This window comes from Actinia tenebrosa, unplaced genomic scaffold (assembly GCF_029948245.1).
Source record: "Actinia tenebrosa isolate PJP-AT-01 unplaced genomic scaffold, QUT_ActTen_1.0 PGA_scaffold4__44_contigs__length_22323623, whole genome shotgun sequence".
Taxonomy (NCBI): domain Eukaryota; kingdom Metazoa; phylum Cnidaria; class Anthozoa; order Actiniaria; family Actiniidae; genus Actinia; species Actinia tenebrosa.
Window position 1 is genome coordinate 11,106,812 of NW_028292581.1, and position 16,560 is coordinate 11,123,371.

The 16,560-nt window shown below is 37.7% G+C and overlaps 3 protein-coding genes and 1 non-coding gene across 4 annotated transcripts in view; 1 reads left to right on the top strand and 3 right to left on the bottom strand.

Annotated features, from left to right (window-relative positions):
* Positions 1–16,487, top strand: part of LOC116294685 (uncharacterized) — a 50,456-nt gene extending 33,969 nt beyond the window's left edge. Inside the window, exons 2-4 of the mRNA XM_089037157.1 lie at positions 13,608–13,697; positions 14,362–14,499; positions 15,692–16,487. Of these exons, the coding sequence (XP_088893283.1) occupies positions 13,608–13,697; positions 14,362–14,499; positions 15,692–15,972 (509 nt within the window). The 3' untranslated portion in view covers positions 15,973–16,487. The remainder of the gene's footprint in view (positions 1–13,607; positions 13,698–14,361; positions 14,500–15,691) is intronic.
* On the bottom strand, positions 218–3,937 carry LOC116294681 (uncharacterized). The gene is made up of 3 exons (XM_031702330.2): positions 3,892–3,937; positions 2,757–2,882; positions 218–2,418 (listed from the first exon to the last, which is right to left on the bottom strand). Exons 2-3 carry the CDS (start codon positions 2,827–2,829, stop codon positions 254–256), a joined length of 2,238 nt encoding a protein of 745 aa, XP_031558190.2. The 5' UTR covers positions 2,830–2,882; positions 3,892–3,937; the 3' UTR covers positions 218–253.
* On the bottom strand, positions 6,998–10,809 carry LOC116294682 (uncharacterized). The gene is made up of 2 exons (XM_031702331.2): positions 10,600–10,809; positions 6,998–9,357 (listed from the first exon to the last, which is right to left on the bottom strand). Exons 1-2 carry the CDS (start codon positions 10,667–10,669, stop codon positions 7,619–7,621), a joined length of 1,809 nt encoding a protein of 602 aa, XP_031558191.2. The 5' UTR covers positions 10,670–10,809; the 3' UTR covers positions 6,998–7,618.
* Trnar-acg (transfer RNA arginine (anticodon ACG)) lies at positions 15,177–15,249 on the bottom strand. The gene has a single exon. It is a non-coding gene; the product is annotated as a tRNA-Arg (tRNA).
* Positions 16,488–16,560: the final 73 nt, after the last annotated feature.

Sequence of the window (16,560 nt, forward strand, 5' to 3'; positions counted from 1 at the left end):
GGTTTCGGTTGTAGTAGGGACCTTGGTCATTGGTTTAGATAGAGTGGCATATGGGGAAGAATGGTCTAGCATGAAGCGATCAGAAGTATACATTATTTATTCCTAGTTAGAGGCCGATTTATGAAAATGTTAGGCATATAATGAGGCTTGCAATGAACAAGAAAATGTGTTTATTTATTCATTTTTAATTAACAAGCAAATAATTTAGCTCATACAAACAAAATAGCCTTTAAAATATCCGTTACAGCTTTGATTAGGTTATTTTTCTGTTTAATTTTGATTGGAAACTTTTATGCCGAACTACGTTGAACAAACGTATATGACTGTTTTTGTCCTTTTTTATGTGGTTTGATCGTTTTTCTTTATTCGTTGTTAGCATACTTCCTTTCATCTTATTAAAAATTCCATGGAGTCGCTGAAGTTGTTCGACAAGTTTCTCATCATCATCCGATGGCAGCTGATGCTTTTTGGAAGAATTATTATTTTCTTTAGCTACATTTTTCATAACCTTTAACATTGCTTTAATCGCGGTTTCGATACTTTGTTTTGCAACAGGATCTTTGACTTTCTTGAAAACAGCGCCAAGCACTCTAGCAGCTTTCACATAGTCCTCTCCATCTTTAACTTTTGTCTTTACATCATGTGCCATCGTGTCAGTAAGGCTTTTTAAATCTGCTTGATCAGTGTTTATATCAGAAGGAACGTACGGGAGAACCTTCTCGTTTGATGAGCCAGAAGCCACCGTCTTCTTCGACGCATCAATTCCCAGAATTTCCAAATTTTTGTCATGAATAGCTGATTCTTCAGTGACATCTTTGAAAAAGGTGGATTCTCGCTGGTTTACAATGCCATTGTTCAATAAAGAAGACACCGAAAATATTTCAGGGGCTGTGACTTCTCCTTGCTGTGGATCCCTGAAGTTTGCGATCTCTGAAGGGGAAATATCTGATTTGACACCAGAAATAGGAGAGATTACATCACCATTATCATTACTCATATTTATTTTGTGAAACTCTGATATACTCCCCATGTCATCCATCTTTACTTCCTCAATGTTGTCTCTAGATTTTGCATTTTCATTCTGAACTTCTTGACCTTTGATTACTGGAGTAAAAGATGAGGTGATTGCCTTAGCTTTGGTGTCTAGGTCCGTTGCTGTTTGGATGTCTTTCAAAAGGTTATCAGCAGAATCGTTGGTATTTGTTTTCTTTACAGTGTCAACTCCTTCTTTGATGCCTAGACCGGAAAGTATTTTTTGTATCTTGGCATCATCGTCGTCTGCAGGAATTTTACCTTCAAAGTTCTTCCGACTGGCTTCATCCGTCAAATGCAATTCTTCTGTCGCTTTGCTGTCAGATATTGTTACTGGAAACGAAAGCTTAGTTTTGAATCCACCTAGAGTAGAATCCGTCTCGTTCCCTTTCCCATGGTGTACGTCACCTTTAGGGACACCCAAGTCATCTAACGTCAACCCAATTTTACCAACCGTTGAGGAATCCATTTTCTTATTAACTGCATTCATTTGATCCAGCTCGTAAATGTCTCGTAGTTTATCCACCAGTAACTTCAAAAGAAGTTTAGTTGTGGTTTTTTTGTGATGTTTTTTGTGTTTGTGATGTCGCTTGTGGTGTTTTCCTAGCCAATCGTTTTGCTGTTCGTTCATGTTACTCAGCTGAGACATCATTTGGACACCCAGTGCAGGATTGGGTTGCAATGGACCCCCAAAACTATTGACGCCAAGTGCTGGGTTTCCGAGTAAATTGGGGTTCATGCCGTTAATACCCATGGATGTCAAACTTCCTCCATTCATGTTACCAAAGTTCATGTTTCCGTTATTCATGTTACCAGCATTCATCATATTGCCCAAAGCTCCATGTCGTGCACCAAATGCATTTAGACCTTGAGATCCAGCAAGATTATTCATTGCAGACAAGGCATTTAGATTCATAGGCTGAGCATTGCTTAAAATATTTCCCATCTCATTCGTTCCTCCATTATTCATCTCTTCCATTTGTCCCCCAACCATTTGCCTCATGTCTCCACCTTGGATGGAATCTGACTGTAACTCATTATAAGACATCATTTGGTTTCCACTGTTAGGTTTAACCAGTCCTTTTAAGTTTCCAAACATGATGTCCGCAAGGGAATTTTTTGTCAAGCCATTAGCACCAATGAGTGGGTTTTTGTCAATTCTACGATTAGGTGTCCCAAAGGGCAAACCAATACCTGCACCAGTAAAGCCATTCAGAGCGTCTGCGTTGGTCGGTGAAACTTCAACTAGTCTTGAATCTTCATTGACTTGCTCCCTGAGCTGATTTTGCAATTCTTTGCCAATGGGTGGCACCGGTGGGTTGCCGCTGTTTTGTCCAAAAATTTGTTGACGACGGTTTGTTACTTTATGGCTATTTTTGTGAAAACCTGAGAAAAGATTTAAAATTAGAAACACTAATTATAAATTGATGATATCATGATCTGTTTTTGTTTCTTTTTTTTTTTGTTGTTGTTTTTGGGTTTTTTTTTTCGAATTAAGAAGCATTCACAACATGTTCAGTTGCGACAGCGCTAGCATCATTGATGTTATAATATATTTATATTTTTTTGCACCAGTTGCCAAATAGAATTCGTTCTTTAAAAACTGGTTGACGGTTTTATGACCATCATTTAATATCATATCTTGTCCAGCCCTTTCTTCTCAAGGTAGCCTTTTACAACGCCCCTTGCCTCATTTCAGTTTAATTCATTAAACTATGACAAACCTCTCTTATGAGTTGAGGAAACCAGGTTTATCAGAAGAAGTATACACAGCACGGTTAATTTACAATTCATCATTTACAGTCAGCCCAAATCATACAGTTGCATCACCCTGACATGCTTTACTGAACCTTCAAAGAAAAATTATTAAAACAAAATGAAAATTAATATCGAAAAAGCTTGAGTTAAAGAATCATGGCAATTTATTTAACATCCACTCAGGGCATAATAGCCACCCCGTCCGTCATCAACCACCCCGTCCGTCATCAACCACCCCGTCCGTCATCAACCACCCCGTCCGTCATCAACAACCCTTGGGTCTAAAAGCTGTTTCAAAATAAAGGGTTCTGAAACTGCTTGCATGAGGCACGAAGGAGGTAGTGTCTATGACTGACGAGGTTGGTTGGGACCATCAAGTCTATCGTGCAAGTGGAGAAGAATGCAGCACAATGCATGTCTTCGAGAACAAACAATTCGCCCTGAATGCTTGAGAAACTGTATAATATGAGAAGTACCTTATATTAAATAACAACATTAACTTTATGATTATGCGTGTGTTTGAGCACTTCATATTCAACATCGAATTATATTGACTCTAGGATTCTTTCACAAAAGAAAATCGTCAAACTATTTCAAAATAAAGGTTGTCGTACTATAGAATTCTTGGTTTATCAAAACCTGACTAACTGAGGTATTACGAAATCTAATTTTCAGCGTTTCAGATAGCAAAGATTGCAAATAGTTCATAGGAAAACTCTAGAAAGACGTTGGCCCTGCAGTTTGACTATGAACAAATTTAAAATTGCGTTCACGTTGAAGAAGTACGTTTTGCCCATTAATTCCAGGGCACTTCAAACGCCAGTCTTCTACTTCAAAAGCTGTTGGCCGACTTGTACTCTACTTTACACTTGCTCACATTTCTCAGGCAACTAAACAACTATCTCTACGAAAAGACAATATTATTATGACTACTCTGGCTTTATTAGCACCGCTTTGTTAAACAGGTTAGAGCTTTCGTGTCAAAGTTCAGGAACTTAAGGGTTTGCATTTCACTTGATTCCTTATGAGCATCGATGAGAAAGTAAACTAATACCAAGTACTAAAAACAGTAAACAAACTCATGTGGATTTTTTCACTTACCTTTTTTACAAAATATTGTCCATTTAAATTGGTATTTCCTACGATAAATTGTTTTAGAAAACAAAATAGATTTACAGGTTTATCAATAAGTGATAATGTGCTGGTGGAGTTGCGTTTATCAAGTCATCTTCATACGCTAGTTTGCGTTGCTTTAATAATTGATTACCTCCAAAATTTTAGATTCAAGTAAAAGATCATTCCACATGACCCCTTGCTGACCAAAGAACCACTAGTGCAACAAAGAGAAGGATTATACACTAGAAAATAAGTTACCTAACATATTGAATCTCAGACAGGCTTGTGTAAATGTACATAAAAATTGTGGGTTTTTTAAGAAAAAAATAGGAGTTAGAGTAATCAACAAAGAATGTATTACAGTGTAAAAAAATTGTATACGTTTTTATTTTTTTATCTGAATACAAAGGATCATTTAATATGCCAACTATAAATGTAATATCATTCGATTCAGACAGTCTCTTTCCTTCTTAAAATAGAAGAAAAATTCCTTATTTTCAAGGATAAGTTTTGCTTGCTGGTTTCTTGTTCCTTTTTGTCATAAATATCTTTTGCTTTGGTTTTCTTCTATTATAATTGTGTAGAGCAGCATTGCGTTGAATCATCATCCTACCCAGAACTCCAAGTGTGTTACTACGTGATGGCATATTCATAAAAAGGTTGCCTTTTGGTATATTCCTTAGCTTCCTACCATGTTGCGTGTCTCTCTTGTGTCCACCAATCATGTTACCAAACATCATTTTTCCCATCATCCCTTGCGCCATACCACGTGACGAGCCCAAGCCCATCGCCTGAGGTGCCATACCTCCAAACCATTGACCTTTCAAATGTCTTGAAGGGTACCTCATCTGACCTACGATCTGCTGAAGGTCTAAATCATTATCAAGAGTGCCATCTATCATTTGGGTCAAAGACATGGACCCTTTAGGGTTGATGGGGTATCCATTGACACGCATCACTGGATGGGCTGGTTGGTTTAATAGTCCCTCTTGTCCCTTCAGACCTATGTTTCCAATGTAAAGATCACCAGCATTTTGTTTCCACGGTCCTAGAACTCCCAAAGATTTATCCAGCTTTGATTTGATCAACTCCGTTGAAGTTTCTTCAAACGCCAACCTGGGGTTTCTAATGGAGCTTTTTTGTTCTGGCATTTGATGGCCTAACTTTGGCTTTTTCAAATGGTGCACGAATTTGCTATGATGTTTTGACTTCGATTCCTTTACTCCTGAAGCTAGAAATAAGATATGTTATAGGTTTAATTGGCAACTGATCGAAAGTTTATTAATCAAATTACGAAAGGTTGTGGAAGTCAGAGAAGTTTTCGATAGGAGATAGGTCATACCAAGACGCGGAATGGAATTATGTGCATACCAATAGATGCGAGTAATCGAAACCTTTAGAATGACCCTTTTCTTTGGCTGCAAACACACTGTATATCTCATTGCAAGTCATTTCAGCTATTCTTGATTTTTGGATTCCCTATCTCCCATTGCTTATTGCCTATCGCCTATTGCCTATCGCCTATTGCCTATCGCCTATTGCCTATCGCCTATTGCCTATCGCCTATTGCCTATCGCCTATTGCCTATCGCCTATTGCCTATCGCCTATTGCCTATCGCCTATTGCCTATCGCCTATTGCCTATCGCCTATTTCCTATCCCCTATTGCCTATCGCCTATTGCCTATCGCCTATTGCCTATCGCCTATTGCCTATCGCCTATTGCCTATCGCCTATTGCTATTGACCACCTTTGACTACGACAAGCTTGTCTGAGGGTAAGGCTAAAAACATATCATTGTAAAAAAAAAAAAAAAAAGGAAATGACTGATAAAAGTATTTCACATTTTAAAAATTAACACGAAATTACCAAAGTTAACGTAACTTACTTGCAGACAGTTTTTTCTGTGAGTATTTTACTTGCATTAAATAGGCCGTATTTGTCAGTTGTGCACGTGCGTCAAAAAGCAAGATTTGCATTTTGAACTTATAACGAATTATTGCGAACAAAATAATTTACAATGAAAGTAGCTAGGGCAAAATAAAAATATAACTGAGAAGGTTTGTGATCACTTTTTCACCAACAGGGCTTTACGACGTTTTTGGGAGGAGCCGCAGAAAAAGGCTGAAAAAAGGAATAAAACGATTGATTTATTCACAGACTACTTGATTTTGTTCAGAGAGAAAATAATATCTCAGTAACTAGAACCAGAATCAGGGAAAACTTAGATTTTTTTAATCTAACTCACCTGTTTTGCTAATATCGATGATCATAATAAAAGCACATAGCATCAGAAATCTGACAGCAACTGCCATCTTCCAAACACCACATTGGTTTACTCTTGTTTTGGCCTTCGACAAAAATGAAATGGTTTGCTGACGGAGCGACTGATCTTCAAGTGGGAAGCCTTCATATGAAAAGATGATATAATAACAATGCCATTTGACAAAGTTTAACTTCAGATGCCCTTTCAAGTAATAATTGCGGCCCGTCTGTAATATGGTGGAACTTTAATCTGATATTTCTGAGCGAGGAAGGCACGTTTCACCATCAGGGATTGCAGCGTGCTGCTTCAGTGTTCAAACCTTAAAGAATTTCACAAAGACCATCAAGTTGAAGAAACCACATTTCTTTTTTTAATTCTTACGTTCTTATTAGTCGAGGAACTTGCCTTGCAACGCCGTACATCGCCACACTGTTTTAGTAGCTAACCTAACAATTTCACCATTTATTATGGCCATTTTTTTCATCGGTCGTGGTCGAATCGGTAAAATTGAACGTTAGTGAAGCCCTCTCAATAATGAAGTAACGTAACGAACGGCCTGGTTGCTTTGGTGTTGCATGGAACTCAAGAATCAGGAACACCATTCAACTATAGATAGAGTGGCTAGAGGTGAAAATGTGAAATATTGCTATAAACGATATCGTTGGAGATACCAAATAGATGTTTTGCATGATGATCCGAGGGCATGTAAAATACAGTCATTTTACACGTAAGAATATCATTTCCCAAAACGTGGCCGCCAACGAATCATATAAAACCTGCAACATTCAGCATGCAAATAAATACCTTCATCAACCTTTTTTTTTTTTTTTAATAACTATGTTTTTTATTTGTGGTATTTCTGTCTTACGATCTCATTCAACTCTCAAGTTATCGTTATGTTCGTGCTGCAAACTCTCCTGCCGGCCAAAACGAAGCTTGAAAATATGGGACACATACCGTGGGAAATAGTTGTTATCATAGTTGAACCTATCGGGTCGATATCATGCATTATGGGTCATTTGCATCTCATCTGCATGCAACCGTACGTAATAACAGCTATTCATGGCCTTTTAAAGTTAATTATTACTTTGAATTATCCTTTATATAGCGAAAGCTTTCTGTCATACGAAAATGCATCATTTAACTAACATGACAAGTATGTCGAGCGTGCTTTTTTAAAATAAACATCTTTATACCCTAATTACTTTCGACAATTAAAGATTACGCTCCAAATTTGAGCTTAATTTTGTTTCCAAATACCTTCCGAATTGTTGAAAATGGTTGCCAAGCCTATTTTTTTGCCACTACAACACTTAAGTTTTCTATGATTCTTTTATGGTTTAGATTGTTGCTAGTCCTTTTTATATACATAGTTTAAATCTGGCTCTTTTTTATACTATTGCTATTTTCTTTAATATTCAAATATAGTATTTTTGTTTATTACACATCTACTTTACTGTATTTTTTCCAGAAGCTGTGGCATGTTTTTCTGTTTTCTGATAACCCTTTCTAACAAAGGCCATTTTATTCTTGATATTTGCCACCTTGGTTTCGGTATTATATACTGGGCGTTTGATTACAGATTTCCTTTGCGTTGGATCATGATGTAATCGATGTTTTCTAAGATGTATATGTCCAGTGATAGTAGCACGTTCCTCAGCATCCTCATATTCTTGTTGTTGTGGCCTGTCTTCATCTTCTGCATCCTCTTCCTCATCACGATATCTTGGTGCAACATGCCTCATGTCCTCAGCATCTTCTTCTTCGTATGGCTCACGAGCCCGATGTCGCCGGTAGTGGTGAAATTGAGAGAATTCTTGTGGTTCTTGTTGTTCATCTTCGAAGCTTTCTAATGGCGGCCGATAAATATCCGTCTTGTCTGAAGGCCAATTGTTAAAATCCAATTGGTCTCCATTGAAACGACTGTACATTATCTTTTGTATTTCTGTGCGATCTGGTACATCGCTGTTTAAGTCGCTCATTCGAGGTACATTATTCATGAACATAGCAGGGTTAGCATTCCTTCCATTCATTCCATTAAATCCGTTTATCCCACCCATTCCATTAAACCCTTTCATGGTAGGGATACCATTCATAGCGCTTATTCCATTCATTCCATTCATCGCACTTGGGATAGCCATCCCATTCGCTGGATCTATCCCATTCATACCATTCATTCTATTCATCCCATTCATTTGGTTCATGGCATTCATGCCATTCATGCCATTCACGCCATTCATAGCATTCATGCCATTCATTCCATTCATTTGGTTCATCCCATTCAACCGATTCATCCCATTCATTCCGCTCATAAAATTCATCCCATTCATCCCATTTACCCCATTCATTCCATTCATCATATTCATCCCACTCCACTTATTCATTCCCATTCCTTGATTCCCATTTTGTTCTTCCGATTTTCCATCCAAGTTCAAATCTTTTGAGATTTTCAAGTCGGATACTTTGAGCTTCTGCTGTGGACTCAGCGAAATGCTCTCATCATTATCTTCCTTATTGTTGTCTTTAGCTCTCATATCTGCTACCAACTTCTTCAGATCAACCTTCTTCGTCTGCTTTGGCTTCGTAGTATTCTTCAAAAAAACCGAGTCTTGTTTCAATACTTTTTGGAGTTGTGATACTATTTTCCCCAGACCCAGTTTGATTTCCTCGGCTGCGATCTTTTCATCGCTTGATTGTTTTTGATCAGCGTTTTCCAGTACCTCATGCAACAAGGCTTTCGGGTTTTCTGTCTTATTATCACGAGTTTTATTTGAGGAGACCCCAGTTTTATTACTCCTCTTGTACTGCAGACTTGTATTTGTTTTCTCGAACGCTTGCAGCAAATCAGCCAAGCTATCTTTCCTGAACGCTTTTTCAATGAGTTTTTTCCATGATTGCGTCCCATTGCCTTTTCCAGTCTTAATTGTACTGTGATGTTTTAGTTTGTTGTTGCCCGGGTGCAGTATGAAAAAATCGCTTTTCTTCTCGAAATTTTTTTGTTTTTTTCTCTTACTCAAAAGTTGAGATTGGCCAAAGAGTTTTTTGATATTGATTTTATCAATAGGTAGGAACGTTCTCTTCTTCCCGCCATAATAGTTATAGCGCACAGTTTTCTCACCAACATGACCGTTGAGCTTTGTTCTTATCTGATTCAGACTCCTCCTATGCTGTTTGGACTTGTGCACATCTGCAAAAATGGCAATTATACATGACTTTAGTCAGTTAGCACTCGTTCACAAGGGCCAAAGGGACACTATTGGATTATAAAATAATAGAACGAGACAGTAACACAATAATTTTGTTTTATATTGTTTGACGCTCAAAGGTCCGTTTGGCCCATGTGAAAGAGTGCTAACCATTTTAGTCTCGCTTGAAAATATATTCCGTTGAAATCGGAGCTCGAGACGCACACTTCCGGGTATGACAGCATTGCGATGGGTTTTGGCGGGAAAGAAAAAACCATTAGAATTTAATTTATTAACAATTCCGTTCTGATTCGAACTCTCAGTTCCCAAATAAAACCCCGCGAGCATGGTTACAACAACATAATATTTCTGAGATTAAATGGGATGCAGTTTAAAACAAAAAATGTTCGTCAGTACAAACACGAAGGATAAAAATGTCACAAGAAAACAATACGCCACATGTTACTTTGCTACCATGTCAATCAACGTTGCCACGGTCTTAAAAACCAATATTCAAAATATATTCAAAATTAGCAAATTATGGAAAGGAAAATTGATTATGATATATTCCTAAAACAGAGTGATTCTTTAATCCTTATTAAATTATAAAGTATCTGAGTTGTGTAGCGATGGAAAGTGTTGAGTGTGTCGGCTAGAGAGACGGGAGACTCTCTGTCAACGAGGACTCCCTGTAGCATCACGACGCGGTAAATTAGATATTAGTTTTAGTATTTTCCCTCTTTGGGTTCATTTGCCTATTGATCATGAATGCCTGACTATGGAATCTCTGTTTCATGGGTGAAATGGAATCAATCTAGTGATTCACAATTTGTATAAATAGGACAAATTTATTTTCTTGTATTATCTCATCTCTCCAATCGGTGGAAGTATCTGACACCTGTATCGTTTGATGGCGTGGCGTGTCAGCAAATTATCTTGCAATTTAATGTAGGTTTTCAATGCAATAACAATTCTTTTAAGCTGTATTAAGTTTGAAATAAATGTTGAAGGACCTTAGAAAACATCGAATAGTTTAGTCAACTCTAATATGCAGTCGTCTGAGAAAATAGTATGGCCTACACTAATCTAATACGAAAGATCATAACAGTATAGACTCATTCCTAATATTGAACAAAACACAGACTTATATAACGGAACTCAAAATATCATAGCAATATACTCATAAAAGATGAACAAAAATAAGATCATGATCTTTGATCCCATCAGAGAACTTGTTTACTTACCTCTAGACCCCACTGAACAAAACAAGACAACAAACACGACCAGGAAGAAACCAGCACCTCTTGTAATCATGATTGATAAAATGATTCTAAATCTTCATGCCTGACAATCCCAAACGAGTGCGTTTTTTCATTCATATATACCACGAACAAAGTTTTCAGAGACTAAAATTCAGCGAGTTGCGTTTTTTGGATGATGGCAAATAAGGAACCTGTGACATTATTGTTTTATTCATGAATGGGTCACATTCCACGTGGTGTTCAATTTCATGTCGGTATTCTTTGATACTTATTAAAATGAAAACTAGTAAACGATTTTTTGAATGAAATGTCCAAGTACCTGTCTTTCCACATGTTCTAGCGATGTAACGGATTGACAGTACCAGTACCAAGGTACAAGACCATTCAGTAAGACCTCAGAAAACATACGATACCATACGAAAAGAGTGGCGAAATGCACCTTGAGTTGGAAAAAAGTGCGCTTTTTGGCTCGACGTTTCCCGTCAATTCTACACTAGTACTGCATTGGTCGTTATAAGCGAAAACCTTATAAGAGGGAATGACAATCTCGTACCCAGATCCTTCGTTTCTTCTGGCCTGCGGCGAAGAACGCGGCTCTGTTTGGTGAATGTGCAATTTTCCGGAAGTGAAATATAATCAATGAAAATCATGCTTTTAAACAGAGTTCTAATTTTACCTCCGATCAAAATAAAAATTACGGAAAACGGGAACATATTTTTTTATTGCCAAATGTCTTTGAAAGTATGCGCTCTTATACCGGAAATCCAAGAAATCCTGGTCTCAAAAAAAAGAAAAAAAACAACAAAAAAACAAGGATTGTGCCAGAATGCTCGTTCTTCGCTGCAGGCCAGAAAAAGGCTCTGGGTACGAGATAGGGGGAGTGACGGAAACCGGAAGCGCCTCAAAGCTACTGCGCAGCAGGCTATACATGGGCGGCTCAAATGTATAGTACTATACCCATTCTCTGGAATATTTAGATATGTAAAACATACAACATAGATGCTGAGACTGAAAGATCAGGGAGATCTAGATGACTTAGTTATACAACATTGTTATACAGCTATTTCGAAAAAGGTTGAACACTGGATGCTGCACACTGAATAGTGCATTCCAAAACCGAAGTGCATTGTGGAACGTACAAACGAAGAATAGTAGCTTATAGTCAAAATATAATCACACCTTATAGTCCGGCCGCGGATAATCTAACAAACCTTTCCCGAATATTTCGTTCAACTGACCGCAAAACAATTACTCAAAGTCGAGGCTAGACTTAATCAAATACAGTAAATGTCTTTACACGTCAAGTCAAGCTATTGTTTTGTGGTCACTTGAGTGAATAATCCCTATTACAGTTCCCTGCGCCATTTTGAAAGGTAGCCATACCTTTGCAGCGAAGGGAGACGAACGGTGGGCTTGCAATGATGAAGACTTTTTTAACAACTTGGGCAATTATTTACATGTCTTTATCATTCCAAGCTCACCTTTCGTCTTGTTTCGATACAAAGGCACGGCTACCTTTCAAGACGGCGCCGTGAACTAAGGGGACAGTTCGGAAAAGGTCTATACTTAGTATCTTAGCAAGTCCAGTTTCGACTTCAACCATTGTTTGTGGTTACGCAAGCAAATTAGAAGAATGTCAATTGTTTTTGTTGACATTCTTAGTCGATAGCACGTGTGAAATCCCATGATTTGTCGTCACGAAAATAGGGCTGGGTTTTGGTAAACGTCAATCAAAGTGTTTCCATAGCGTGTCCATAGAAACGCCTTGATTGACTTCCACGAAAACCGTTTTCGTTACGACGACAATTTCCCGAGCGCTACTGACAAAGAATGTCTGTAAAAATAAATGTTACTTATTCATTTGTCTCACGACTGAGGGTCATATGTAGAACACCACGGTCCTCTACAAAACAAGTATAATTTATTACTACTTTTCCGGGATAAAAAATATTTTTCATTCTATCAATATTTGTAAACTAACCCATCAGAAATAAAAACCAACATAATTACTCTTAAAAAGAGGCAAACAATATTGTTTTGGAAAGTTTTCCTTGCACTTTTCTCTCTTGTAGCAATAAGAACTGTAAGAGGTGTTATGACCGAATTAAATTATGGCGACTAATTTGAATAACTATTGTTCTAGACTAAGTAGCCTCTCATACATGTGAAAACGTGTTGATGTTTCCATGTCAACACGAGGCTAGTCAGTACAGAACAATAGTTAGTCAAATTGGTCGTCATATTTTGCTTCGGCGTACAGTCCAATAGTTGCGAATAACTTCTTCTTCGATCAGCCGCCATTTTGAGAACCGCCGAGAAATCCAAGGCGGAAAAGTGAAGTAGCTGCCGACTGACGTCATGGCATAACCTGTTGTCTTAATTGTTTAGTCTTGGTGAAATTTTTGGGTGATTTTCACGCTTTACTGAAATCTGTCAGGAAATAGAGGTAAAAACTCTGGGGACATCCCTTCCATGTGGTAAACAATGTATTGATTCTGACAACCGTAACTAATTTTTCTTGACTACATTAACTCAGTGCTTGAGTCCAACAAAAAAAATGCCATAATTTATAATAATCATAAACGTATCTATTTCTCGAACCGTATGATAATTTTCATAGTACATAATTTGGTCTTGTACACCTTTTAATGTATTGAATGCGTGTTGTGGTTTATTGTCTGCACCACGCAAAACGCTAATGAAAGTTTGAAAACGTTAATGAACTCACGCAAACATATTCATGATTGTCAAATTCAATGCTAAATTTCTTAATGAAAGTTCCATCGCACTCTTAAGACTCCGTTCGCCTTATTGTATGCCTGTTCGCTCTAATGACAATGCTTCTTCGCTTCAATGAATATTCCTCTGCGGTTAATGAACAGCTAGCAGTTAATGTAGATCATCACCCCTTCCCCCACCATCATTACCACAGACTTAAACAATAAGCTTCCCGCTACTTTGATCCTAATGATGTTGTAGCTTTGTTTTAGGTTTACAGATCTTTACTGTGATGCCAATCTTACCGTTTGCTTTATACTGGACTTGGTTAATCTTGTTGTGTCCCCTTGAAATGGCGGCAGGTAAGGAGTACTGATTTCTAGGAAGCATGGACTTTTAAAAATCTACTGATTAGTCCGCTTCACAGTTCCCTGCGTCATCTCGACAGGTAACTATGCCTTTGTATCAAAGCGAGACGAACGGTGAGCTTGGAATGATAAGGACATGTGAATAATTGTACAACGTGTTAAAAAAGGTCTCTACCAATGAAAGCTCAGCGTTCGTCTCGCATCGATGCAAAGGTATGGCTACCTTTCAAGATGGCACCGGGAACTACAGTGAAAGGGACTATTGTTAGGACTATTGAAAGGGACTACAGTCAAATAATACATGGTATTAAAGTCTTCAGTTGACTTTCCAGATATTGTATCATATCTATCGAAACCTAAATAGTTTATTATAAGAGATGGAAAGTGGTGAGAAATGAATAAATCTGTATTCAAAAATTTGCCCAATTCCAAATTTGAGGAAAAAACCCTGGTCAAGTTGCTAATGCAGTGCATTTTGGGACTGTTACGTAGGGAAGATATTTTCAAGATTGCGTCCATTTCGTCCCCAAAAAAGAGTCCCACAATGCACTGCCATCCCAACTCGACCCAGTTTTTTCCTCAATGTCTAATTACATTGCATTTCTATCGACAAAATATCTTCTTTTTTCAACATTTTAGTCATTTTTTCCCCACGTAGATACTAACAAACCAAAAAAGCTTAATCAAGTGGACATTGCAAAACTGCTGAGAAACCTGGAGCGAGACTCCTCGAAACTAGGTAATGGCGGTGTGGTACTGGAACACTCAAAGCTTGAAAAAAACGAAATCATCGAAGGTAGAAAATATATATTCATTGAATTTCAATATAATTTGTTAAATTTGCAAATCATTAGTTGAGGTTTGACATAAGTTAATTTATTGTGCAACTACACCAACCAAGGCAATCCAGACAATTTTTCATACAAATTAGCCAATCACGTACGATTGAGTATTTGAACAATCTATGCAAATTTTCACATTTTCCTCTTCAAAATCATATATTTTTCTTTATACATGTGTGTGTGTGATCAGAAATGAACAAAAAAAAAACAGTGAACAAGACCCAGAATTCACTAATTCGTCTGCTATGCAGCGTTAAAAATGTGATTTGTGAATCAGTTTGATTTGAAATTTGTTTGGGTGGCCTTGGTTGATGTGGTCACACTGTAAAAGAGCTTGGCATAGTGCCTTGAAAGTTATTGAAGATCGGTTTTGAAAGTCTTTCCTAGAATAAACATTTTGTTAAATAAATGGTTGGTTATGGATGAATGTAAGGGTTGTACGTCACTGTACATTGGCTGCGGCCGCGGCGGGGTACGACTCCGTTTCCTACTTAGAGTCGGTTTCTTCAAAAATTGATGTGGAAAAAATATCTCTGAATATTTAGTATTGCTGGATATGTAGACTAAAAATTAGATAATTTTTATCGTCAAAGCGTGTGACACTCGTGAGAATAGCAGCATTAAAAAATAGCGACCCCGCCAGGACTCGAACCTGGAATCCCCTGATTCGTAGTCAGATGCCTTATCCATTGGGCCACGGGGCCGACTACGAAAACTAATATTATTAAAAGTGTATTGATCCTAGATAATGTTTAGAGTTAAACTGCAGGTTTCTTTTCCTAGATATCACGAATAACATAACACTGAGTACCAGTAAACTATCCAAAATATACCGGCTGACGGCATACCTGTGTTACGTCATCTTTTGGCCATCTTTTGTTTTTCTTTTTCTTTTTCCTATATGAAATTCTGTGAGCAGAGTTTTTTTAGGTCTTTGCCTCATTAATTTGAAGTTTTTCTTTCGGCGGGTTCACCGGTTTTCCTAGCCGTCCCTTCGCATAGCTTAACACGCTAAATTCCAATTCGATCTGTGAGTTACCCTTTCTCGGATTTTCATCAGCACAGAGATTGTTCTAGAGTTATATAAAATTTGAAGGTTTTTCGAATGTTGTGAGTCACTAATTCGATTCATTGATTTTTTCTCAGACGATACAGCGCCTGGTAGTGAGTCGAGTGGTTCTAGTTCAAGAGACCAATCAGAAGCGCTCGGTACAACCACAGCCGTAGAAAGTGGGGAAACGTACCTCACTGGAAAACCAATCAAAATCAAAATCAAAGGAACGAACGAGAGCAGTTTTTCGTCTGTTTTTTATTCAATGAAACCTGAGGACGATGATTGGTTAAAAAAGAAAGTGGAGCAGATCAAGAAAAATCTTAACCAATCAGTAAGAATGGACCCTGTTGCTGAAGTACTAAACAAACGATAGTAGACAACTTTGGCGAGAAAGAAACTATTTTGTCCCACAAATAACTGAAATACCAACACGCCCCTACTTTTTTATCAACCTCAGAATGGCTAAAATATCAAACATTCCGCCCATTGACTAAAATCAAACAATCCGAACTTTCCATACGTTGGTTCAATAGTCAAACATAAAGTATTAAATAGAGGCTTGCAAGGTAAGTTCAAAGGATTATTCGAATTTGAACGTTGCAGCTTCGATGGATCCCAGAATTAATGCTTTGTGTTTGATCAGTGAAGTCGATGTAAGGAAGGTAGTGAATGACTCGCATTCTGGCCCAGGGCTTTGAAAACCCTGTCAAGCGTATGCAATACAAACTTTTGTAAATAAAGGTCGTTGTTTACGATTTTTTAATTTTGATAGACCACAGTCGTTTTTAGCTACATATGAACGAAGGAGAGCTATCAATAGTCTCAATGTTACACCGAATCCTAGAGGCACTCGCCAACTCTGTTCATTTTATGGAAAACGAGTTTCGAGCTCTGTACTAATAATATTAATAATAATCGCTTTATTGGGTGAACTAATAAAGCAGTGAGCTTATTTCCAATT

Excerpts from the sequence above, each read along its gene's own strand:
- LOC116294682 (XM_031702331.2), bottom strand. The coding sequence starts at position 10,669 with ATGATTACAAGAGGTGCTGGTTTCTTCCTGGTCGTGTTTGTTGTCTTG. Across the intron at positions 9,358-10,599 it reads TTGTTCAGTGGGGTCTAGAG|ATGTGCACAAGTCCAAACAG; the intron begins GTAAGTAAACAA and ends CCATTTTTGCAG.
- LOC116294681 (XM_031702330.2), bottom strand. The coding sequence starts at position 2,829 with ATGATGAATTGTAAATTAACCGTGCTGTGTATACTTCTTCTGATAAAC. Across the intron at positions 2,419-2,756 it reads TTCCTCAACTCATAAGAGAG|GTTTTCACAAAAATAGCCAT; the intron begins GTTTGTCATAGT and ends ATCTTTTCTCAG.